The 25,539-nt window shown below is 37.2% G+C and overlaps 1 protein-coding gene and 1 pseudogene across 7 annotated transcripts in view; one reads left to right on the forward strand and one right to left on the reverse strand.

The window, feature by feature from the left end:
• WAC (WW domain containing adaptor with coiled-coil) overlaps positions 1–7,174 on the forward strand; it is a 93,638-nt gene extending 86,464 nt beyond the window's left edge. For 6 of the 7 annotated variants that reach the window (XM_070428594.1, XM_070428593.1, XM_070428585.1 and 3 more), the window contains 3 exons: positions 382–568; positions 4,181–4,308; positions 5,702–7,174. In XM_070428594.1, the coding sequence (XP_070284695.1) occupies positions 382–568; positions 4,181–4,308; positions 5,702–5,771 (385 nt within the window). In that variant the 3' untranslated portion in view covers positions 5,772–7,174. The remainder of the gene's footprint in view (positions 1–381; positions 569–4,180; positions 4,309–5,701) is intronic. The other variant, XM_070428582.1, reaches the window with a different exon arrangement.
• Positions 7,175–10,617: 3,443 nt separating this feature from the next.
• Positions 10,618–10,960, reverse strand: LOC139010510 (small ribosomal subunit protein eS26 pseudogene; annotated as a pseudogene).
• Between the last annotated feature and the right edge of the window lie 14,579 nt (positions 10,961–25,539).

Genomic DNA, 25,539 nt, shown 5'->3' on the forward strand with positions numbered 1-25,539 from the left:
GTACTTTTAATTTTTAAATTCTGTTCATCTCTATATATATATAAAAGGCTAATATGCAAAGTGTCCCCTCAGGAGTTCGATTGCTTGCTATGACATGCTCTAACCACCAAGGGGGCGGCATGGAAAGAAGGAATGCCCCGGCCAGCAGCTGGGGAAGGGAGGTCCCAGCCGGCAGCCAGAAGGCCTTGATCGGCCCTGATCGCCAGCCAGGCCCAGGGACCCTACCCAAGCACGAATTTTGTGCACCGGGCCTCTAGTGTTAAAATAAATTTTTCTTAGGTATTTGGATATCTTGAATAGAAGGTATCAACAGACAATATCTAGGATACCTAGAAACTGCTTGTAGATACACTACACATTCAATTGTGTTTTCTCTTCCAGTAGCCAGAGAAGTCCATCACCTGGTCCAAATCATACTTCTGGCAGTAATGCATCAAATGCAGCAGTTGTACCACAGAATTCATCTACCCGAACTACATGTTCATTAACACCTACGCTAGCAGCACATTTCAATGAAAATCTCATAAAACATGTTCAAGGATGGCCTGCAGATCATGCAGAGAAGCAGGTATGTTACATGATTCACAGTAGATATTTTGCCTTTGGATAACTAAAAAAGTATAATTTAAATTCTTTTAAAATACCTAATCTAGACTGCTATATTCAAGCTATATTTAAAGCAACTAATTTCTAAATAGGTTGTCTATTTTATAAAATACTTGATATATACTTACCTGTAGGGTGGTTTAACATAAAATATTTTATTATCATTGTAGCTACCATTATCAAGTACTAAGCATTTAGATCTGTACCAAATGCTTTGTTTTTTCCACTTAAAACTGCTAACCAGCCATAGCCGGTTTGGCTCAGTGGAAAGAGTGTCAGCCTGTGGACCAAAGGCTCCTGGGTTCAATTCCAGTCAAGGGCATGTACCTTGGTTGCAGGTTCCTCCCCAGCCTGGGCCCTAGTTTGGGCTTGTGCAGAAGACAACCAATCAGTGTGTTTCTCTCACATTGATATTTCTCTCTCTCTTTCCCTCTCTCTTCCACTCTCTAAAAATCAATAAAAAAGTATCCTCAGATGAGGTTTAAAAAAAACAAAAACAAAACCACTAACCAGTGCATATAATGAGTTTTCCCATTTTATCATTGAGTCCCTTAAGACCAGCTAAATTATACCAAAATCACCCCATTGATGCGGCTCAAAGACAATGTGCTTTTCCATTCAACCAGTCATTCTGATAGTTTTAGAACCTGTTAGTAGTTTTAATCTTATGATTCTCCCACTAGACTAAGCTTTTAGAATTTAAGAGATGTTTTTGTTTTAGGATGAGGGCACTTAAGGCATTGAAATTACTGCCATTGGCTTCTCCCTTTTATCAGGTAACTGCCCATCTGAAATGTTCTGTAAGTTCACAGAGGTATGTTGTTTAATAATACAGGAATACAGTGAGGCCTTTTTATCAGCATTATACCTGAACTTTGGCTGACCCAGCATCTTTTTATTGGTGACAAATCATGAGTCATCCTATCCTAGTGCTATACTATTCTAAGTATCTTCCACTATATGAGAGTTGTTTTGTTTTATTTTTTGTGTGTGTTTTTTAAAGAAAATAATTTTCCCCTTAGATTCACCCAGCATTTTTGTGGATTTATTTATTTCAAGTTTTTTTTTATTCCAACCAAATGATTTTAAATATAATAATGTTACATGCAATAAACATTAATATTTTAAAAATAGAAGGATTTTAAGTATAATAATATTACCAAAACTGTATTAATATAGTAGGAGACCACAAAAGTTGTAGGAAATATTAAAAATCTGCAAATAACAGATTTTTTTCTATTATATTCTAGTATATATTTCCCCTCCCCTCTGGATCTATTTTTGTTCATCAGTTAATGTTGTTCATTATATTCCACAAATGAGTGAGATCATGATATTTATCTTTCTCCGACTTGCTTATTTCACCTAGCATGATGCTTTTAAAGTCTATTTTGTCGGATATGAGTATTGCTACTCCAGCTTTTTTTTTCTTTTCCATTTGCATGGAAAAATGTTTTCCATCCCTTCACTTTCATCTTGTGTGTGTCTTTTGTTTTGAGGTGAGACTCTTGTAGACAGCATATAGTTGGGTCATGTTTTTGTATCTGTTCAGCTACCCTACACATTTTAATTGGAGCATTTAATCCATTTACATTTTGGGTTATTATTGAGAGGTACTTATTTATAGCCATTTTAATTCTGTATGGTAGGTTTCTCTTTCTGTTTCTTCTTCTCAGGAATCCCTTCAGCAATCCCTTTAGCATTTCTTATAATGCTGGCTTAGTGGTGATGAACCCCTTTAGCCTTTTTTTGTCTGGGAAGCTGTTTATTTGACCACCTATTTTGAATGATAGCCTTGCTGGATATAGTAATCTTGGTCTGAGATCCTTGCTTTGCATTACCTCGAGTACTTCATGCCATTCCTTTCTGGCCTGTAGAGTTTCTGATGAGAAATCAGGTGTCAGCCTTATGGGAACTCCTTTGTAGGTAACAGTTTTCTTTTCTCTTGATGCTTTTAAGATTCTCTCTTTGTCTTTAATTTTTGGCATTTTAATTATGATGTGTCTGGGCATGAGTCTTTTTGGGTTCTTCTTGTTTGGGGTTCTCTGTGCCTCTTGAACTTGTGTGACTTTTTCCTTTACCAGGTTAGGGAAGTTTTCTGCCATTATTTCTTCAAACACCTTCTCTGTTCCTTTCTCACTTTCTGCCTCTTCTGGCACACCTACTATTCTAATATTGTTATGTTTCACATTATCCCACATCTCCCTAAGTTGTCCTCCTGTTTTTTAATTGTTTTTTTCTTTTTGGTTCTCTGATTGAGTGATATTTTCAACTCTGTCTTCTAATTCACTGATTCAATCCTCAGCTTCCCCTAATCTGCTGTGTATTCCTTCCAATCTGTTCTTTATTTGTGTTATGTCATTCTTTATCTCTATTCTTTTTCATGGTTACTATATCTTTTTCCATACTGTTGAGCATTTTTAACATCATTACTCTGAACTCTCAGATAAATTTCTTATCTCTGCTTCATTTATCTCTTTTTCTGGAGAATTCACTAATTCTTTGATTTGGGGATTGTTTCTTTGTTTCCTCATTTTAGTTTGTCTGTTTGGGTTTGTGACTATGTTTTAGGTTAGATCCTCTATACCGCTCAATCTCTAGTGCAGGACAGTGTTAAAGGCTGTTTCTGACTAATTGGATCTGGCAAAGACTCAAAACCTCTGCCTGCAGACTAATAGGATTTCAACTTGAATTGCTCTCAGGCAGTGGTCCTCAGTTGTAGCAAGAGTTTTTTCAACCAAGTGGGGCAGTTGCTTCTGTCTAGAGGCTAATTGTCACTTTTAATCTCTTAAGTGGCCTCAGGGCAAGGTGTTTTCTGGTAGGGTTTGTCAACTGTCTTCCCCCCAGGCAAGGCAGATGTCAATGTGGGAAAGATGTCCTCCCTCCCCTGTGTGAGGGAATGACTCAGCCCAGGAAACTTGGGGTGTCTGCCTTCTGAGCTCTATCCCCCGAATCCCCAGTCCTGGGTTCTGCTCTCACAGCTCCAGTCCACTTCACCCTCCCTCTGCAGGAGTACAAGGTGGTGGCTCCACAGGGAATATTTGTGAGGGTGCCCAAACTTGAAGCTGCCACTCCCTGGCAGATAGCAACCCACTGCTTTTCACAGCTAGATGTTATGTGGGTACCCTCCTCAGATTTGGTGCTCTCTGCTGGGGAGCACAGCTTCGGGGTTAGATCCCAGAGTTCTCAGTGGCACTGCCTCACAGCTGAGATATCTCTCCAGGACTTCAGGTGCTGTCTGTGGGTGCCTGGCCAGCCCTTTCTCGTCTCTGCCCCTTCTACCAGTTTCTATGTGGTCTCTACCTTCAGTCCTTGGGTATCAGGGTTCTGTCCTGTGAGTTTTCCATTGATTATTCAGGAAGCCTTTCCATATTTCAGTTGTAATTCCAGCTTGTTCCCAGGAGCATGTCCATGCAGCATCCTTCTACTTTGCTGCTATTTTTAATGTCTCGAATTTCTGTGGGTTTAAAGGAAAATAATTTTTCTGCAATCTTGGTGTAAAGTTCTACTCTAAAACTTAATGTTTTATTTCTTATATGTGATTTATATTTTATGTGGTTTTCTGTAATTATAGGCATCAAGATTGCGAGAAGAAGCCCATAACATGGGGAGTGTTCATATGTCAGAAATTTGTACTGAATTAAAAAATTTAAGATCTTTAGTCCGAGTATGTGAAATTCAAGCAACTTTGAGAGAGCAAAGGTAAGTTTTTTGCTGAAATTTTTTTTTTGTTTCTTAGAATTATATATCTTAAGTCAGACTGGAGAACATAACTTTAAATTTCAGAAGTGAACTTTAATGTTTCTTTGATATATTGTGTCATGTTCCATTATATTACTATAACTTACGTTTTTATAATTTAATACTATTTCTAGTGAGTGCTAATGGCATCTAAATTTTATTTTTCTTAACACATGGCTTCATTAGACTTTTTTTCTTGTGTTATAACTCTAAATTATGGTAATATATTATTTAAAAAGTGAAATTGGACAGCAACTAATTATAAAGGGTCACTCTTGAATTGAGGGGACTTATCTATTGCTCAGGGTATTTATTTCAGTTGAAATTTCAAACTACTATTTACATTATGCTTGTATCATCAATAGATTCTTGGAAATTACAGTAGGAATATAATTTTCAGCTGGTTCAGTGACATATATCTGTTTTCACCTAAGCTCTTATTGTCTCATTTTTTAAACACCTGTTACAAACTTGAGGACAAACTTTAAATGGCTTCACATCCTGTCTGTATAAGGTAGAGTTAAACTTGTCATGAAACCAGGCATATTTAGTAAAATACCAAGTTGGGTTTTATAGTAAACTTGGAAAAATTGAGTTTTTATCTAATGTCCCAATCTCTAAAATATGTGGAGGCAGTTTTTGAATATCAACTGGGATTCTTTTACTCTAAGATTGCTCTGAACGGAGCTCTAACATACATAAAGCTTAATTTCCTTTTGGCTTGCTAGACAGATGATTTAGCTTTTAGGAAATTATACTATTTCTTATGCGATGTATTAAAACAGTATATACAGTCAATTATCAAGCCAGTATACAAAAGATTTTATGAAGTTTATGGAAATCTGATTAGCTGTGGAGTTTGGGTTTTATTTTGTGTTAAATATACATTTCTATGGGACTTGACTTGGCTCCATTTTTATGAATTTACAGTTATATTGAGAACTGTTCTTCAAACAATTAGTTTGTTCCACCTAGTTAATTCCATCATTACTATACTTACTATATTTTAGTCCAGAAAACATTCAGTATAGGTTTATCTCGTTCAATATCTACTGCCTTTGTGTATGTGTGATGATACAGTAAACACTATGTTTTAAATCAATCTTTATATTCAAATTAATTATTGAGAAATTGACAACTAGAAAACATTCTTTTGTCATTCTTGTGTAATATATATTCTTATGTAAAATATATTTAATGGTTTTCTTAACTACAGACTTACCAGTTTTTAATTATTTTGTCTTAACTAGTAGTTACTCGTTTTTTAAAAGATAATTTTGTTGTTAGAAGTTTGGTTTTTCTGTAACATTTATATGACGACCACACAGTTCTAATGCCTTCTTATTTTTTTCAGGATACTATTTTTGAGACAACAAATTAAGGAACTTGAAAAGCTAAAAAATCAGAATTCCTTCATGGTCTGAAGATGTGAATAATTGCACATGGTTTTGAGTACAGGAACTGTAAATCTGTTGCCCAATCTTAACATTTTTGATCTGCATTTAAGTAGACTTTGGACCGTTAAGCTGGGCAAAGGAAATGACAAGGGGACTGGGGTCTGTGAGAGTTGATTCAGGGGAAAGAGACAAGACTGATGTAAAACCCTTGAAATGTAGATTTAATGTAGATGTATTCTTCACGTTGTAAATATGTTTTGTAGAGTGAAGCCATGGGAAGCCATGTGTAACAGAGCTTAGACATCCAAAACTAATTAATGCTGAGGTGGCTAAATACCTAGCCTTTTACATGTAAACCTGTCTGCAAAATTAGCTTTTTTAAGAAGAAAAAAAAAAAATGGGGGGGTTTAATTTATCATTCAGAAATCTTGCATTTTCAGAAATTCAGTGCAAGCGCCAGGTGATCTGTGTCTAAGGAGATACAATTTTGAACCATATAGGCAGTGTACAAAGTATCATGAAACAACTATTTCCACACTTGCACCTGATCAAGAGCAGTGCTTCTCCGTTTGTTTTGCAGAGAAATGTTTTTTTCATTTCCGATGTGTTCCATTTCCCTCTGAAATACTTGATTTGATTTTATCCATTTTTTAAGGCTCCTCTTTTTTCTCCTTTCTTAAGGCACTGTTGCTATGGCACTTTTCTATAATCTTTTCATTCCTGTGTACAGTAGCTTAAAATTGCAGTGATTGAGCATAACCCACTTGTTTGTATAAATTATTGAAATCCATTTGCACCCTGTAAGAATGGAATGGACCTAAAAGTACTGCTGGACGTGAGTGTGTGCTGAAAGTACATTGATTGCTCAAATGTAAGGAAATGGCCCAATGAACATGGTTGTGGGAGGGGAAAGAGGAAACAAAGCTAGTCAGATGTGAATTGTATCTGTTGTAATAAACATGTTAAAACAAATAAAATGTTATTTTTCTTTTCCTTTTGTCAAATGCATATTAGAATTTGAACTACCTGGGGATTCTTTATCAGAACTATTCTTGTTGAATATTTATACTTAATTGAAATAAGTCCTTAAAGGAGGTTTCGTTTAAAGCAGATTAACAGGAAATGTGTATAAGATATTTAATGAACTATGAAATTCAACAAGAATGATTAAGTCACTTCCCAAGTGGTTGTCATTTGTTAAATCCTGGTTTACCTGTCTTGCTATTATGACATTTCATTTTGAAGGATGTTTGTGTTGTAGCTAACTGTTCAAGTCTGGTGCTGACTGCTGTTCTTAGCCATCACAAAACGCTAAATTTGTGTAATTGGAGCTTCCTACTGTTAGCTGGAAATGGTGGAGAAGCTCAGCTTTGTATATTGTTTTCCTAAAGTATATTAAAATAAAAAAAGAAACTATTGCTACTATAAAATTACCTTGGCTTTTTTTTTTCTCTGCTAAAATATTGGTCAGCTGGCCTTAGCATGACACTGCCAGTATTATATCAAGTCACAAGGGTTTCTTTATGCAGAAAAAATCTTAATTTCAAAATCTTATCCAATTTTAGAGCCTTTTTTTCCTGTTGAGGCAGATGTTTTCATGTGCTTTCAGAGAACTGCCAGCACCAAGGGCTTATTTTGTGATGTGAGACATTAATGTAATTACATTCTGGGATACTAAAATTTTGAAATTGCTCTTGTTGCTTTAAGCATAATTTAAGGTATAGAAGATAATGCTCAGCCTTTTCAATAATATTTAAAAAATAAACTGTAAGAGATAGTATGGATGATATTTTCTAAAATACAAAAATGTTCCAGTATTATTAAGAGGAATTAGAATCTTATACTGGAGACTGATTTTTTTTTATTGTAACTTGAGCATAAAATGTAAGAAGAACCAAATGTCATAAGTTTTATCATCATGAAATGTTTATACCTATGAGATTGTTAACATTTGCTGGACTTGATTAGTGCATGTAAATGAAACTTGGAAGAGAACTGTTAAGCTAGAACCCTTACTAATGTAGTCCTGTATATTTCCAGGAAAGAAGTAAGCAATTTGCTATTTTGTAGGCAAAGGTTTCCTGATCAGATGGTAACTCATATAAAGGATGCCTGGTTTGAAATTTCCTGGTGAATTTTTAAACACAGAAAATTAAAATTTTTGTAGTCTATTTTTACAATATTTGAATCACTTATTCTATAAAAAATTATTTTAAATATTGCACTTTAATACAGACATGGTGTCCAGCTACTAACCTTCTTGAGGTAACCAGGGACTGTTTCTAAAAATAGACATAATATCAGAGAATACACATTTTGGTGGGCTCCTTGATTCAAATAATTTGAGAATGGAAATAAGAATAGCCCCTAGGAAACCTCAGGGTTTTAATTTTTGTTTTAAAAGGGACATATTCAAACTATGTTGTAATAAAATCTATTTTGTGAAGGTGGGTCTGTTAGAAAGTCTTTACCCTGTAGTACCAGCTTCCCTACTGTTTTTTTCTATGTAGTTCAACTTTTCATTTTAAAACTTGGACTATATTTCCAGATTTTTAACACCCTGAAAATTCCCATGCTTCAGCCCTTTTTTAAAGACATCATGCTTTTAATAGCCCAAATGAATGATTTTATCTTCTAATTTTATATATCTATTTCACACTTGTAATATATTGGAAAGGAGGTGCTTAAAACTTTGCAAAGAATGAATTGTTACCCCCATTTCAAAAATAATCTATTGTTCTGTTTAAACAGCCTTAGCTTTAAGGGATTATTTCCCGGGGGAAGGGGGCAGGGCATAAAGTAAGTCACTCTGCAAATCAGAACTATTATAGTTCTGATTTGGACTTAAATCAGGACTTAACACTACTGTATTTAGATACGGGGTTTGAATATACGGATTTCAATACCTGTAAATATGGCTCTATCTTGTATTTGTACTGAAGTGTACAAAATTACACTAAAAAGTAATAAATATGTTTTGACTATATTGTGCGGTTATTTCAGAATAGTCTGTTTTGAAAGTCTTAGAATGCATAACTTGCATTTTAAAAAAATACCAGATCACTGCTAGACTTTCAATAGTAATTGTCATGTATCAGTTGCAATATAATTTCTTAATTGCAGTATTTTAATAAAAATTTTGGCTTAAAAGTTGGGATTCTTTAGATCCTGTTCTAATTTGCTGTACACATTTGTCCTCTTGATTTCTGAACTTTGGGAGTGCCCTAAAATGCAGTCTTCCTAGGCAATCTCATCCAGGTTCTTGATTTTAAGAACCCTACTTTAAGGTCAACTTCATTCAAGTTATCTAGTCTTAATCTCAGAGCTCTCAACAGCAGTCGGTTTAGATACTTGATTTAACATTGCGAATTCTCTAGAAAAAGAGCTCTTGATTTGTGTGCTTCAGACTTTATTCTCTAGGATTCCCATTTTCATTAATTGGCTCAAGACACAAATGAAGGAGTTACCCTTTATTATTTCTTTTCCCTCTAACACCCTCATCCTATATTTAAACCATCAAGATCCATAAGCTCTGCCTTAAAAATGTATTTGGATCTGTAGCTTCTCACTACTTTCATGTTTACCACTCCAATCCAACCTACAATCATCTTTGAGCCAGACCACTACCACAATCTCCTTACCTTTCTTTTCACTTCTACTCTTAACTCAGCACCACAACCACACACACATATCTATTCCCCATACAGCCACCAGAGTGAAATATAAATCACATTCTTTTCACAATCCAGTAATTTAATGCTCAAAACAAAATGCAAAGCTCCTACTGTGGTTTACATGTTTAATCCCCTAAATTATATCACCACAGTCTCATCTACTAGTTTCTCACTTGCGTTGTACCCCCACCTGAGGGTTTTTGTGTTTTCTCCCTGCCTGGCTGGGAAGTTCTTTTCTTCGAGACTTGGATAGCTTGCTACCCGTTCAGTCTCTTCACGAATGTCACCTCAAAGAAGCATTTTCCTGATCTCCCATCTAAAAGGACACCATCACTATTCCTTCACTGTAGTTTTTGTCAAAGAACAGTGTGATGCATAGCATTCCATAAATACTTGAGTGAATTATGAATACTAAATAACTACATACAGAATTTAAGAAAATTTACAAAGATTACTGAAAAATTTTCAACTTTTGATTTCATACTCTTAGATAGGAACAGCAACCAGCTTTTATTTCCTTTTAAGAAGTTGTTGCATTTTACTATTGGTTACCAAAACCTAACTGCAAATCTGTTTTAATTGTTAGCATTATGTGATCTCTTTAAGCAAGATTAATGAACTGAACCAGTAATAATTAGAGCTTCCTGTAAACACATTTTAGGAGTAAGTAAACCAACAAGAAGATGCTACTTCTGATTAATAAGCTTGGGGAGACGGACCAGCAGGACCTGGCCCTGCTTCTGAAGGACAGAATTGGATGAGTTGTGTGGGTTGGGGACTATGCCCTGGTTTCACAAAGTAGGACGCTTTGATAATACCTTATCTTTGGTTCACATGATGCCTTGATATCCAACCAGGCCTTTCTGACTAATTTTTAGGACAGAGTATAGGAAGGAAACACTCTTGAATCATGTTCTAAGATGTGTCACTAATAGAACATTTGTACTGCAAGTACCCATCATATGGAAAATGGCTGAGATGGCAAATTTTCTGCCTTTGTGAAGATGAAAGATTGACAGGCAAAAACTCATTTTATTATAAAAGTTTTAAGGTGCCTGTTAATTGCCCGATTAGATCAATCTGGGGTATGTTAGGATCACAATTTTTTTCTTTTTTTTAAAGTACAATTTTCATTTATTCCCCCCCCCCCCCCCCCCCCCCCCAGAGAACTTTTCTTCACTCCTTAAAGACTTAGCTCCTTAAGTGGGCTTTGGTGGAGGTTGTGGGGCAGCACCCGCAGGTGTAAATCAGGATGGGGGTGTTCGGTCCTTCCGAGCTTCACAAGAATGATTCCTGACTACTTTGCTGTGAATGGCACAGCTCACAGTAATGTAGTTTCACATTCAGCTTGGGGAGCACATAGGTGTCGAAGACACTTGCTTTGGAGATGTCCCTAATGGCTGTGGCCTCTACTATCTTTTGAATGACAAACTTAATACCCTTGTCCTTGGGCATGCACTGGGCGCAGTTGGTGCAACAAATAGGTTGCACATGGCCTTGGCCTTTTTTGGCACAACCGTTATTCCTTCTTTTCTTGGTCATCTTGGAAACCCACAATAATTTTCTTATTCTCTTTACATAGTTTCAGGGTTATTACCTTAGATGAGAAAGGCAGGAAGCAAGGACAATAATTTTTGTCTCGTGTGTATTATATATCCCCATAAACTAGAGAAATTAGCACAAAGTTTGTACCCAAAATATTTAAATATTTGCTCTGTAAGATGACTCAATTTTGTATTTAAGATTAACATTTTCCAAAATACTTTAATTTTACATATATATATATATATATATATATATATGAATTTTTATTTCAAGGAGGAAGGGAGACAGAGAAACATCAATGATGAGAGAATCATTGATTGGCTAACTCCTGCACACCCCACACTGGGGATCAAGCCCGCAACCTAGGCATATTTCCTGACCAGGAATTGAACCATGACCTCCAAGTTCATAGGTTGATGCTCAACCACTGAGCCATGCCAGTAGGGCAAAATAATTTTTAAAATCATGACTTAAGAGCTCCAATTCTTAAAATGCCAATGCAATCTCAGGCTATATCTCTCTATACTTGTTTCATAAGCGCAAGAGTTCCAAAAATGCTATGCAAAATACTGATAATGGGTGCAGGTTAAGATAGCTTATACTCTCCATGCTTAACAAGTATTTAAAAAGCCAAAATATTCCTTCACAAATATCAAAAATATGAAAGAAACACAAACCTGTTCTATATTATTTGAAAGGTGGTGGCTGGAGAAAAAAAGGAAGATAGAAAATTTTGTTGTAGTTTAGCACATCTATTCACCCCTGAGTTTGTCAGAGTCCAGTCAGAAAATAGAAGTCTCCCTGGCTATTGCAAAAGGAGGGAATTTGAAACTGGTGGAGGCTAAAACTAAGGCAGGCCTGACTGGAAGAAAGGACAAAGGAGAGAGCTGGGAGCATGGACAAATGGATCCAAGTAAAAGGCAAAGCCACTCACTGACTTAAGATGTTTTTTGAATCAAAGAAACCCAGGCCTCCGTAGGCCTGGTTCTGCCTATATTGGCAGAACAAACTCAGAAGCCAAAGAGTAAGAAAGCTTGTGACATTCTCTGAAATGCTGAGAAAGGGGGGAAAGTGAACTTGAGAGCAAACAAGCAAATAACCAGCACAACCTGCCCTCACTAGCAGAGCAAGGCAAGAGAAAAAGCATGCCAGTGTGAGCACTATTTCCTAACAAAAGATAGGGGAGCAGTGTCTAAGTGCTAAGAAATATCTAAGAAAATATATTATGACTCAAATATACTTACTAACTTGTTCAAACATAAGAGACAGCAGAGACTCCAAAACATGAAAGGGTCAGAGACTGCACTCACTAGATCTCAAAGAAAATGACAAAAAAAATCTAAACAAAAGTTAAAGAATGGTAGTAAAAGCACTGCTGGTGTTTGGAAAGCATTTTACACATGCAACTGCCGAATGATGGAAAATGTGGTACAATAGCATAGTGAAATGTGGAAATGTTTAAGTAATAAAATGGGAGGTGGTGAAAAGATGGGAGGAAGCATAAGTGCATTCTTTTCTTTTTTTAGTTAGAAGGTCCAATGTTTACTGGTCAGAAAGGTGCTATGCACTGGGCAGATCAGGTTCTTGCTTTTGTGATGCTGACATTTAAATGAAGGCAAAAAGAATTTTTAAAAGTAAATGCACAAAAAAATTCAGACTTCATATACACAATATACATTAAATATAGAAATAATTGCTATAAGAAAATAAAAGCATACTAATTAGAGATCTACAAATCTATAAGGGTGAGGGACTTTCGATCATGTAGTTAGAAAAAGCTTCCCTAAGGCCTGAGAAATGAGAACAAAACAGTCATGTGAAGCTCAACATTATATCATCCTTAATGACTAAACACTGGAAGCAGTGCCATAAGATTCAGACCATCACCTTTGTTGTTTTCAATCCTGTCTGGGAAGTACTAGCCAATGCAGTTAGACAAGAAAAAGAAATGAGCTATAAAAATGAGATAGGAAGAGGGCAAATTGTAGTGATTGTCAGTGATATGTATCTGGAAAGTAAAGATAAAATTATTTAATACTCAGTAAAAGGGCTAATTATAACTTTACTATGCAAACATCAATAGCTTTGTTGCATAGAAAATAAAAGTAAAGATTTAATTTACTATGCCAATTAAATCAACACATAGATTAGTCTCTTCAATAAATGGTATTGGGAAATCTGGATATTCATATGCAAAATAATGAAATTGGACGCCTATTTTACACTACTCACAAAAATTAACTTGAGATGGATTAAAAACTCAAATGTAAGACCTGAAACTTGCAAAACTAGAAAAAAGCACAAGGTAAAAGCTCCTTGACATTGGTCTTGGCAACAAAAGCTAAAATCAATAAGTGGAACTACACCAAATTAAAAAGCTTCTGCACAACAAAATAAGTAAAATGGCAACCTATAGAGTGGGAGAAAATATTTGTTAATCATGTATTTGACAAAAATTTAATATGGAAAATACATGAGGGCCCTAGTCGGTTTGACTCAGTGGATAGAGCATCAGCCCTCAGATTGAAGGGTCCCAGGTTTGATTCCGGTCAAGGGTATGTACCTTGGTTGCAGGTATGATCCCCAGCCTGGTCAGGACATGTACGGAAGGCAACAAATCAATGTGTCTCTCTCACATTGATGTTTCTCTTCTCTCTCCCTCCCTTCCACTCTCTCTAAAAATCAATGTTAAATATCCTCCGGTGAGGATTAACACACAAAAACAACAAGAAGAATGTGATAAACTCATATCTCTCAGCAAAAAGAATCTGGTTTAAAAATGGGCAGAGTCCCTGAATAGACATTCTTCCAAAGAAAACATAGGAATGACCAACAAACACATGAAAATGTACTCAACATCGCTAATCATCAAGGAAATGCAAATTGAAACCACGATGAGATGTCACCTCACACTTATAAGAAAGGGTATTATCAAAAAAGAGGTAAGAATTGGTGAGGCTATGGAAAACAGGAACCGTTGTGCACTGTTGGTGGTAATGTAAATTGGTACAGCCACTATGAAAAGTATGGAAGTTCCTCAGAAAATTAAAAATGAAATTACGCCCAGCCGGTTTGGCTCAGTGGTTGAGCATCAATCTATGAACCAAGAGGCCATGGTTCTATTCCTGGTCAGGGCACATGCCTGGGTTGTGGGCTCAATCCCCAGTAGAGGCCATGCAGGAGGCAGCTGATCAATGATTCTCATCATTAATGTTTCTATCTCTCCCTCTCTCTGAAATCAATAAAAATATATTAAACAAACAAAAAATGACATTACTATATGATTCAGTGACCTCACTTTGGGTGTCTGAAGGAAATGAAATCACTATCTGTACCCTCATGTGCATTGCAGCATTATTAGCATAGCCAAAATATGGGAAGAACCTAAGTGTCTGTCAATAGATCAAGAGGTAAAGAAAATGTGGTATATATACAATGGAATATTATTCAGCCATTACAAGGAAGGAAATCCTGCCATTTGTGACAACATGGGTGAAACTTGAAGGCATTATGCTAGTGAAATAAGTTAAAGACAAATACTGTATGATTTCACTTATATATGCAATCTAAAAAAGCTGAACTCATAGAAACAGTATAATGGTGGTTGCCAGAGGCTAGTGGTTGGTGTCAAAGGCTACAAACTTCCAGTTATAAAATGAATGAGTTCTGAGGATCTAATATGCAGTATGGTGACTATCCTATATAATAAAAGGCTAATATGCAAATCAACCGAATGGTGGAACAACTGGTTGCTCTGACACCCACTGACCGCCAGGGGACAGACTCTCAGTGCAGGAGCTGCCCCCTGGTGGTCAGTGCACTCCCACAGGGGGAGCACCACTCAGCCAGAAGCCGGGCTCACACCTGGCAAGCACAGCAGCAGTGGCGGGAGCCTTTCCTGCCTCTAAGGCAGCACTAAGGATGTCCGACTGCCGGCTTAGGTCCGCTCCTCAGGCCTCTTGTAGTTAATAATATTGTAGTGTATACTTGAAAGTTACTAAGAGTAAATGTTATAACTAAAAAAATATATCATGGCCCTGACCAGTTTGGCTCAGTGGATAGAGCATCGGCCTGCAGACTCAAGGGTCCCAGGTTCGATTCCAGTCAGGGGCATGTGCCTTGGTTGCGGGCACATCCCCAGTGGGGAGTGTGCAGGAGGCAGCTGATTGATGTTTCTCTCTCATCGATGTTTCTGACTCTCTATCCCTCCCTCTTCCTCTCTGTAAAAAATCAATAAAATATATATTTTTAAAAATTTAATAAATAAATATATCATGTAAAGTAATGGATATATTAACTGTCTTATTATGGTAATCATTTTGTAATATGTACACATCAAATCATTGTGTTGTAACACCTTAAACTTACACATTGTTATGTGGTAATTTTTTCTCAGTAAAGCTGGAAAAAAAGACAAGGTCTATATAAAAATATACTTTAAAGTTTTCCTGTGGAATACTTAAGATTAAGTAGAAAACATGTATATTCTTTTTTTAAAAAATATATATTTTATTGATTTTTTTTACAGAGTAAGGGAGAGGGATAGAGAGTTAGAAACATCGATGAGAGAGAAACATTGATCAGCTGCCTTCTGCACACCTCCTACTGGGGATGTGCCCACAACCAAGGTACATGCCCTTGACTGGAATCGAACCTGGGACCCTTGAGTCCGCAGGCCGATGCTCTATCAACTGAGCCAAACCGGTCAGGGCAACATGTATATTCTTGATAGGAAAACTCAATATTTTAAAAAGTGTCCAAATCCTAAATATATGAAATGTAATTCTAATAAAATACCAACAAGTATTTTGGGGTGTAATTTAATAGAATGATAGCTATGTTCATCTGGAAAAGTAAATGTATAAATTATTAGGAAAATTCTTTTTTTAAAGGCTCATTCTTTATTTAAACATGTTAAAACATATTATTATAATGTTTTATGTACTATATACATTAATACTACATAGAATGTGCAAATTGTATAACTAGTAAACAAGATAACAATATAGTACTAGACAGTCTAGAAAAGACTGAAAATATAAACATGAACTTTGGATGTTCATGAACTCAGGAAATTGATGCAGAAATAATAAATATTCAAAACTGGCCAGCAATTTTAAAAGTTATAAACCTGGATCACAATCTTTCTTGTTATAATAGGTGAATCAAACATTGAAAAGTTAAAATTTTAAATATAAAAGTGGTAGAAAAATTAATAAATTTATTTATAATTTTGGATGGATAAGGCATTTCTAAGCAAGATACAAAACCTACTTGCCATAAGTTATTTTTACTATATAGTAATTAAACCTCCCCCCGCCCCCCGAAAAAAAAACACAACCCAAAATTTAAAATCCTAAACAAGCTCAACATAACAAAAACAAACTAGGGGGGAAAATGGCAATGCATAAAAAATGGGAGAGGTCTTCACAAAGAGTAGTCAAAAGTCTGAAAGAGGAATAGGAACAAATCAAGAAAAATGCAGTGGGTGTAAACAAGCCATTTCCACAAGTAAAAAGAGCTAATGAAACCTATGAGAATATGATTCACTGCACTCCTTATTGGACTTTTCACAAAACATCAGAGTGCCTGACACATAGTAGGCACTTGATAAATATCTGTGGAATAAGGGAAAAAATGAAGATTAAAGCTATGAGACATCCATTTCCATCTATTAGATTTATAAAAATTAAAAAAGTTGAGAAAACCCAATATTAGTAAATATATGGGACAACAGCTCTCATTTGATAATATCTTTAAATTTTTAAATGTACATAAGGTAACCTCTGCTTTTTGAAAGTTCAAATTACACCACTTCGCTTTTACAAAAGACCTACACTAGTACTTTTTTTGCTAACCAAAAGAATCTGAAGAGGATCTTTGCTTTTGTGAAAAAGGAAAAATGTGAAAATAACCTTAATCATCTGTTTTGCAGCAAGCTGTTATGAAGGCAGTATGCACTGAGCAGTAAGAGTGGCACTACTTTTATTATATGTTAGTGTTATTTTAGGTTTTATTGGTTATTTGCTATGATTTGGTAGGTTATTTTTTGATTCTGGGAACACTAAAAAAAAAAAATTCCATATAAATGAGTGGTACTTGGTTCTTTGTTTTATTCCATTTCAGCTTATGAAAGCTTTCATGGGAACGCTACTTTTGGATAGCAGGGGAACCCTGTACCCCAAGATCCAGCAAGTTCACTGTTACATGGATATAGTCACAAAAGTAGATCAAGATATGTATAAGAGTGATTATTGTAATATTATTTATATTAACAAAAAATGAGAAATAAACTAAATGTCTATCATCAGGAGCCTAGTAATTAATATGGGTAAATTCACACAATGGAAGGTTATGCAGACAGCAGATGGAATGCTGGAGATCTGTCTGTACTAATAAAGAAAGATCTCCACGATTTTTAAAAATTGTTTAAAGTATTACATATGTCTCTTTTCTCCGGATTGATCCCCCCCCCCCCCCCCCCGGCCACTTCCATCCCCGAGGGTAATCCCCCACTGCCCCAGTGTCTGTATCCATTGGTTATGCTAATATACATGCATACAAGTCCTTTGGTTGATCTGTAACCAAACACCCCCCTCCCCCTGCCTTCTTGCTAAGGTTGGATGGTCTGTTCAGTGCTACCTTATCTCTGGATCTATTTTTGTTCATCAGTTTATGTTGATCATTATATCCCACATATGAGTGAGATCATGTAATATTTATCTTATCTGACTGGCTTATTTCACTTAGCATAATGCTCTCCTGGTCCATCCATGCTGTTGCAAATGGTAAGAGTTCCTGCTTTTTTATAGCAGGGTAGTATCCCATTGTGTAGATGTACCACAGTTTTCTAATCCACTCATCTGCTGATGGGCACTTAGATGTTTCCAAATCTTAGCTATTATAAACTGTGCTGCTATGAACATAGGGGTACATATATCCTTTCTGATTGGTGTTTCTGGTTTCTTGGGATATATTCCTAGAAGTGGGATCACTGGGTCAAATGGGAGTTCCATTTTTAACTTTTTGAGGAAACTCCATACTGTCTTCCACAGTGGCTGCACCAGTCTGCAATTTCACCAGCAGTTTACGAGGCTTCCTTTTTCTCTGCATCCTCGCCAGCACTTGTCGTTTGTTAATTTGTTGGTGATAGCCATTCTGACAGGTGTGAGATGGTACCTCATTGTTGTTCTGATTGCATCTCTCAGATGATTAGTGACTTTGAGCATGTTTTCATATGTCTCTTGGCCTTCTGTATGCCCTCTTTCAAAAAGTGTCTATTTAAGTCCTTTGTTCATTTTTTGATTGGATTGTTTATCTTCCTTTAGTTAGGTTGTATGAGTTCTCTGTAAATTTTGGAGATTAAACCCTTACCTGAAATAGTATTGGCAAATATGTTCTCACATGCAGTGGGTTTTCTTGTTGTTTTGTTGATGGTTTCTTTTGCTGTGCAGAAGCTTTTTATTTTGATGCAGTCCCATTTGTTTATTTTCTCCTTAGTTTCCATTACCCTAGGAGCTGTATCGGTAAAGATTTTGCTACGACATATATCTGATATTTTGCTGCCTATGGAGTCTTCTCAGATTTTTATGGTTTCCCATCTTATATTTAAGTCCTTTAACCATTTTGAGGTTTTTTTTGTGTATGGAGTAAGTTGGTAATATAGTTTCATTTTTTCTCCATGTATATGACCAAGTTTCCCAGCACCATTTATTGAAGATACTGTCTTGACTCCATTGCATGCTCTTGCCTCCTTTGTCAAATATTAATTGAGCATAATGGCTTGGGTCTATTTCTGGGTACTCTGTTCTGTTCCATTGGTCTATATGTCTGTTCTTGTGCCAGGGCCAGACAGTTTTGAGAACTGTGGCTTGGTAATATAGCTTGATATCTGGTATTGTGATCCCTCCAAATTTGTTCTTCTTTCTCAGGATTGCTGTGACTATTTGGGGTCTTTTTTAAAAAAATATATTTTATTGATTTTTTACAGAGAGGAAGAGGGAAGGATAGAGAGTCAGAAACATCGATGAGAGAGAAACATCAATCAGCTGCCTCCTGCACACTCCCCACTGGGGATGTGCCCGTAACCAAGGTACATGCCCTTGACTGGAATCGAACCTGGGACCCTTGAGTCCGCAGGCCGATGCTCTATCCACTGAGCCAAACTGGTCAGGGCTGGGGTCTTTTTTTTTTTTTAACTAAATCTTTATTGTTCAGATTGTTACATTTGTTCCTCTTTTTTCCCCCCATAACTCCCCTCCTCCCAGTTCCCACCCCACCCTCCGCCCTCACTCCCCACCCACTGTCCTCATCCATAGGTGCACGATTTTTGTCCAGTCTCTTCCCGCATCTCCCACACCCCTTTTCCCCCCAAGAATACTCAGTCCATTCCCTTTCTATGTCCCTGATTCTATTACAATCACCAGTTCATTCTGTATATCAGATTATTTATTCACTTGATTCTTAGATTCACTTGTTGATAGATGCATATTTGTTGTTCATAGTTTGTATCTTTACCTTTTTCTTCTTCTTCCTCTTCTTAAAGGGTACCTTTCAGCATTTCATATAATACTGGTTTGGTGGTGATGAACTCCTTTAGCTTTTCCTTATCTGTGAAGCTCTTTATTTGACCTTCAATTCTGTATGATAGCTTTGCTGGATAAAGTAATCTTGGTTGTAGGTTCTTGGTATTCATCACTTTGAATATTTCTTGCCACTCCCTTCTGGCCTGCAAAGTTTCTGTTGAGAAATCAGCTGACAGTCGTATGGGTATTCCCTTGTAGGTAATTGAGTCTCTTCCTCTTGCTGCTTTTAAGATTCTTTCTTTGTCTTTTGCTCTTGGCATCTTAATTATGATGTGTCTTGGTGTGGTCCTCTTTGGATTCCTTTTGTTTGGGGTTCTCTGCGCTTCCTGGACTTGGAAGTCTATTTCTTTCACCAGGTAGGGGAAGTTTTCTGTCATTATTTCATCAAATAGGTTTTCAATATCTTGCTCTCTCTCATCTTCTGGCACCCCTATAATTCTGATGTTGGTACGCTTGAAGTTTTCCCAGAGGCTCCTTACATTATCTTCGTATTTTTGGATTCTTTTTTCATTTTGCTTTTCCAGTTGGAAGTTTTTTGCTTCTTCGCATTTCAAATCTTTGACTTGATTCTTGCACTCCTCTGGTCTGCTGTTGGGTGTCTGTATAATATTCTTTATTTCAGTCAGTGTATGCTTAATTTCTAGTTGGTTCTTTATCACAACCTTGAGGGTCTCATTAGATTTCTTGTAGATCTCATTAAGTTTATCGGCAGTTTCTAGAAAATTATTGAAAGACCTTAAAAGTGTGGTTTTGAGCTCTATATCCTCCAATTCTGATATTTGTGTCCTGTTCCTTTGTCTCCGCATTTTTTATGCTTTCTTGGTGAACCCCCTAGTGGTCTTTGTGCGCAGTCTTGTTGTAGTTAAGCCTTGATTGTTGTAAGTAACACTGGGAGGGATTGGCCTCCAGGCCAATTGGCTGTGAGAATCAGCTGTGTCTGCAGTGGGAGAACTTCTGTTCTGGAGCTTTAGGGAGGTGCTAATCTAGCCTCTGCCTGAGGCTATGCGGCAAATGCCTCTGTGCAGGGCTTGGGTGGGGCAGGTCCCAGGGGATCAACAGGGCAGGCGGAGTGAGCAGTTATGGCTGCTCTCAGTCCTGTCCCCAGGGGCTCTGCCTCTCAGAGTCCCAGCAACCGCTGCAAACCTTGGAGAGAAAGCTGCTTTTGAGTTCCGACTGAAGCCAGGCAGTCCCGCTTCTCCCGTTTGAGTCTGGGTCCCTAGAGACTCACCCGGATCTGGAGCTCAGAGTCTGAGACTCCCTCCTGATTGAAACAGACAACCGCGCCCTCAGCCGCCAGCCCGCTCCACATGCACTCCGCACCTTAGTATTTACTTCAGCACTGCGCCTCCTCTGAGTCTTGGTATGCATTTCTCTTTCCTCCTAGTTGTAGAACTTCCACTCAAGCCAGCCTTCCTGTGGTTCTGGATTATGTCCGTTCCGTCTTTTAGTTGTATTTTTGAAGTGGTTGTTCGAGGCAGCAAACTCCGGCGTTAACCTATGCCGCCATCTTGGTTTTTCCTCTGGGGTCTTTTTTTTTATTCCAGATGAATTTTTGGAGAGTTTGTTCTAGATCTTTGAAATATGCCATTGCTATTTTAATGGGGATTGCATTGAATCTGTAGATTGCTTTGGGTAGTATGGCCATTTTAATGATGTTGATTCTACCAATCCATGAACATGGTATGTCCTTCCACCTGCTTATGTCTTCATCTATCTCTTTTTAAAAATTTCCTGTAGTTTTCCAAGTATAGGTCTTTTACATCCTTAGTTAAGTTTATTCCTAGGTATCTTAATTTTTTTGGTGCAATGGTAAATGGGATTGTTTTTTTTTCACTTCTCTTTCTGTGAGTTCATTATTTGTGTATAAAAAGGCCATAGATTTATAGGTGTTAATTTTGTATCCTGCTACATTGCCAAATTGATTTATTAGGTCTTGTAGTTTTTTGATGGAGTTTTGGGGTTTTCTATGTACAATATCATGTCATCTGTGAATAAGGACAGTTTTACTTCTTTTTTTCCAATTTGGACGCCTTTTATTTCTTCTTATTGTCTGATCGCAATGGCTAGTACTTCCAGTACTGTGTTGATCAGGAGTGGTGAGAGTGGGTATCCTTGTCTTGTTCCTGTTCTTAGGGGAAATGAGTTTAGTTTTTGCCCATGGAGTATGATTTTAGCTGTAGGTTTGTCATATAAGGCTTTTATTATGTTGAGGTATGATCCCTCTATTCCCACTTTGCTGAGAGTTTTTATCAAAAAAGAGTGTTGGATTTTGTCAAATGCTTTTTCTGCATTGATTGATATGATTATGTGATTTTTGTCTCAATTTGTTTATATGGTGTATCACATTTATTGACTTGCGGATATTGAAACTTCCTTGCATCCCCAGAATAAATACCACTTGGTCATGGTGTATGATCTTTCTAATGTAATGCTGAATACCATTTGCTAAAATTTTGTTGAGGATCTTAGCATCTATGTTCATCAAGGATATTGGTCTGTAGTTCTCTTTTTTTGTGGTGTCTTTATCTGGTTTTGCAATTAGCGTAATGTTGACTTTAAGAAAGAACTTGGAAGTGTGCCTTCCTCTTGAAATTTTTGGAATAGTCTGAGGAGGATAGGTTTTAGTTCTTCTTTGAATACTTGGTAGAACTCCCTTGTAAAGCCATCTGGACCAGGGCTTTTGTTTGCTGGAAGACTTTTGATCACTGCTTCAATTTCTTCAGCAGTTATTGGCCTATTCAGGTTTTTTTATTCTTCCTGATTGAGTTTTTGGGGCTTGTATTTTTCTAAGAATATGTCCATTTCGTCTAGGTTGTCCACTTTGTTGGAATAGAGTTGTTCATAGTACTTTTTCATAATCCTTTGTATTTCTGTGGGATTGGTTGTTACTTCACCTCTTTGATTTCTGATTTTGTCTATTTGGGTCCTCTGTCTTTGCTTCTTGATGAGCCTGGCTAGAGGTTCATCAATCTTGTTTATCCTTTCAAAGAACCAGCTCTTGGTTTCATTGATCTTTTGGGTTGTTTTTTTTTGGGGGGGGGGGGGGTCTCTATGTCATTTATTTTTGCTCTGATCTTTACTATTTCCTTCCTTCTGCTTACGCTGGGCTTTTCTTGTTGCTCTCATTCTAACTCTTTGACTTGTAGGGTTAGATAATTTATTACCATTTTTTCTTGTTTTTGAGGTAGTTCTGTAGAGCTATGAACTTCCCTCTCAAGACTGCTTTCACTGTGTCCCATAATTTTGGATTGTTGTATTTTCATTGTCGTTTGTTGCCATGATGTTTTTTATTTCTTCTTTGATCTCTTTGGTAACCCAATCATTGTTTAATAGCATGTTATTTAGCCTCCAGGTGTTTGATTTTTTTCATTGTTTTTATTGTAGTTGATTTCTACTTTTATGCCATTGTGATCTAAGAAGATGCTTGATATGATTTCTATCTTCTTGAATTTGAAGAGACTTTGCCTATGTCCCAATATGTGGTCTAACTTTGAAAATGATCCTTGTGCACTTGAGAAGAATGTATATTCTGTATCTTTGGGGTGAAATGTTCTGAAGATGTCAATTAATTCCAGCTGACCTAGTGAGTCATTTAGGATTGATGTCTCTTTGCTGATTTTTTGTTTAGAGGATTTATCCAGTGGTGTTAGTGGGGTATTCAAGTCCCCTACTATGATTGTATTGCTGTCAATCTCTCCCTTGATAGCCTCCAGAAGTTTTTTTATGTATTTGGGTGCTCCTGTATTAAGTGCATATATGTTTACCAGAGTTATATCTTCTTGTTGAATTGCTCCCTTTAGTATTATGAAGTGGCCTTACTTATCTCTTGTTATGGCCTTCGCTTTGAGGTATAATTTATCAGATATAAGTATTGCTACCCCAGCTTTGTTTTCATTTCCGTTTGCCTGAAAAACCTTTTTCCATCCCTTCACCATCAGTCTGTGTGAGACCTTTGACCTAAGATGGGTCTCCTGTAGACAGCAGACATATGGGTCATGTTTTCTTATCTACTCAGCTACCCTATGTCTTTTGATTGGGGCATTTAATCCATTTACATTTAAAGTTATTATTGATAGGTACTTGTTTGTCACCATTTTTATGCTTTATGCCTGTGTTCCTTCTTCCCTTCCTATTTCTTCTTTTTACAGCAGACCTTTAGCATTTCTTGCATTGCTAGCTTGGTAGTGATAAACTCCTTTAGCATTTTGTTTGTTTGTTTGCAAAGCTCCTGATTTCATCCCCAACTTTGATTGATAGCCTTGCTGGGTACAGTATTCTTGGATTCAGACCCATGCTTTGCATGACTTTGTATATTTCATTTCATTACCTTCTGGCCTGATGTATTTCTGTTGAGAAATCCATCGATAGTCTGATGGGAGATCTCTCGTAGGTAACTTTCTGTCTCTCTCTGGCAGCCTTTAGTATTCTTAATTTGTCATTCGTGTTTGCCAATCTATACTAATAAAAGGGTTATATGCTAATTAGACTGGACATCTTCCGGGCATCTTCTGGAGGTCCTTCTGGACAAAGCCACAGTGGCAGGGACCAAGGCAGAGGCAGTTAGGGGTGATCAGGCCAACAGGGGAGGGCAGTTAGGGGCGATGAGGCTGGCAGGGGAAGGCAGTTAGGGGCGATCAGGCTGGAAGGGGAAGGCAGTTAGGAGCGATCAGGCTGGCAGAGGAGGGCAGTTAGGGGGCGATCAGTCCAGCAGGGGAGCAGTTAGGGGCATCAGGTCAGCAGGCAGAGGCAGTTAGGGGTGATCAGGTCGGCAGGGGAGCAGTTAGGGGCATCAGGTCAGCAGGCAGAGGTTGTTAGGGGCAATCAGGCAGGCAGGCAGGTGAGCGGTTAGGAGCCAGCGGTCTCAGATTGTGAGAGGAATGTCCGACTGCCGGTTTGGAGAGGGTGCAGGCTGGGCTGAAGGACCCTCCCTCCATGTATAAATTTCATGCACCGGGTCTCTCGTTTAATTATAATGTGTCTTGGTGTCAGTCTTTTTTGGTTCATCTTGTTTAGGAGTCTGTGTGCTTCTTGGACTTGTGTGAGTTTTTTCTTCTTCCCAATATCAGGGATGTTTTCTGTCATTATTTCTTCAAACAGGTTTCCTATTCCTTGCTCAGTTTCCTCTCCTTCTGGGACCCCTATTATGCAGATGTTGTTTTGTTTCGTGTTGTCCCAAAGTTCCCTTAGGCTCTCCTTTTTTAAAGTTTTTTTTTTTTTTTTTTCCAATTGCTGCTCTGCTTGGATATTTTTTCCTACCTTGTCTTCTAGCTCACTGATGTGGTTCTCTGCTTCTTCTAATCTACTGTTGATGCTTTTGATTGTGTTCTTTATTTCAGTGATGTCATTTTTCATTTCTTCTTGGTTTTTCTTCATTTCCTCTTGGTTCTTACACATATTGTTGAATTTGTCTTCCATCCTTTTCAGCTCTGAATCCTTTCTCTGACATATTGCTTGCCTCCATTTTGTTTACTTCCTTTTCCACTGATTCCTCCTTTTCTTTTGTATGGGGGCTGTTTCTTTGTCTCCCCATGTTCACTCCTCTCAGTGTGTCTTATTATGTAGCTCTCTCTCTCCTGCATTGACTTAAAGGCACAAAATACAACAAGACAAGACACAACGAACAGGACACCATACACAAATGTATTCACAATACCAATAACTCCAAACAAAGGTGACCATCAGAGAAAAGAGAATTAGGGGAGAGAAATGAGTGCAAAAATGATATTGAGAAAAGGAAAAACTGTAAGAGAGAAAAGAAAGAGAAGAAAAAAGAAGGGGGGAAATATATGTATATGGGGAGAAAACTCCAATAAACCAACAGCTAATCCAAAAAATTCAAACAACAAACACCCTGAAATGAATGCAAACAACAAACAAGTAATCCAAAAAATGCAAACAACAAACACCCAAACAACAAACACCCAGCTGAATCTGAGGAGGTGATCTCTGACCTTTCCATCCAAGGATTGCCTCACCAGCTGTATTTAATTC

This window comes from Myotis yumanensis, unplaced genomic scaffold, assembly GCF_028538775.1.
Source record: "Myotis yumanensis isolate MYYU_CA2020_CCGP unplaced genomic scaffold, mMyoYum1.0.hap1 SCAF_1, whole genome shotgun sequence".
In the NCBI taxonomy this organism is placed as follows: domain Eukaryota; kingdom Metazoa; phylum Chordata; class Mammalia; order Chiroptera; family Vespertilionidae; genus Myotis; species Myotis yumanensis.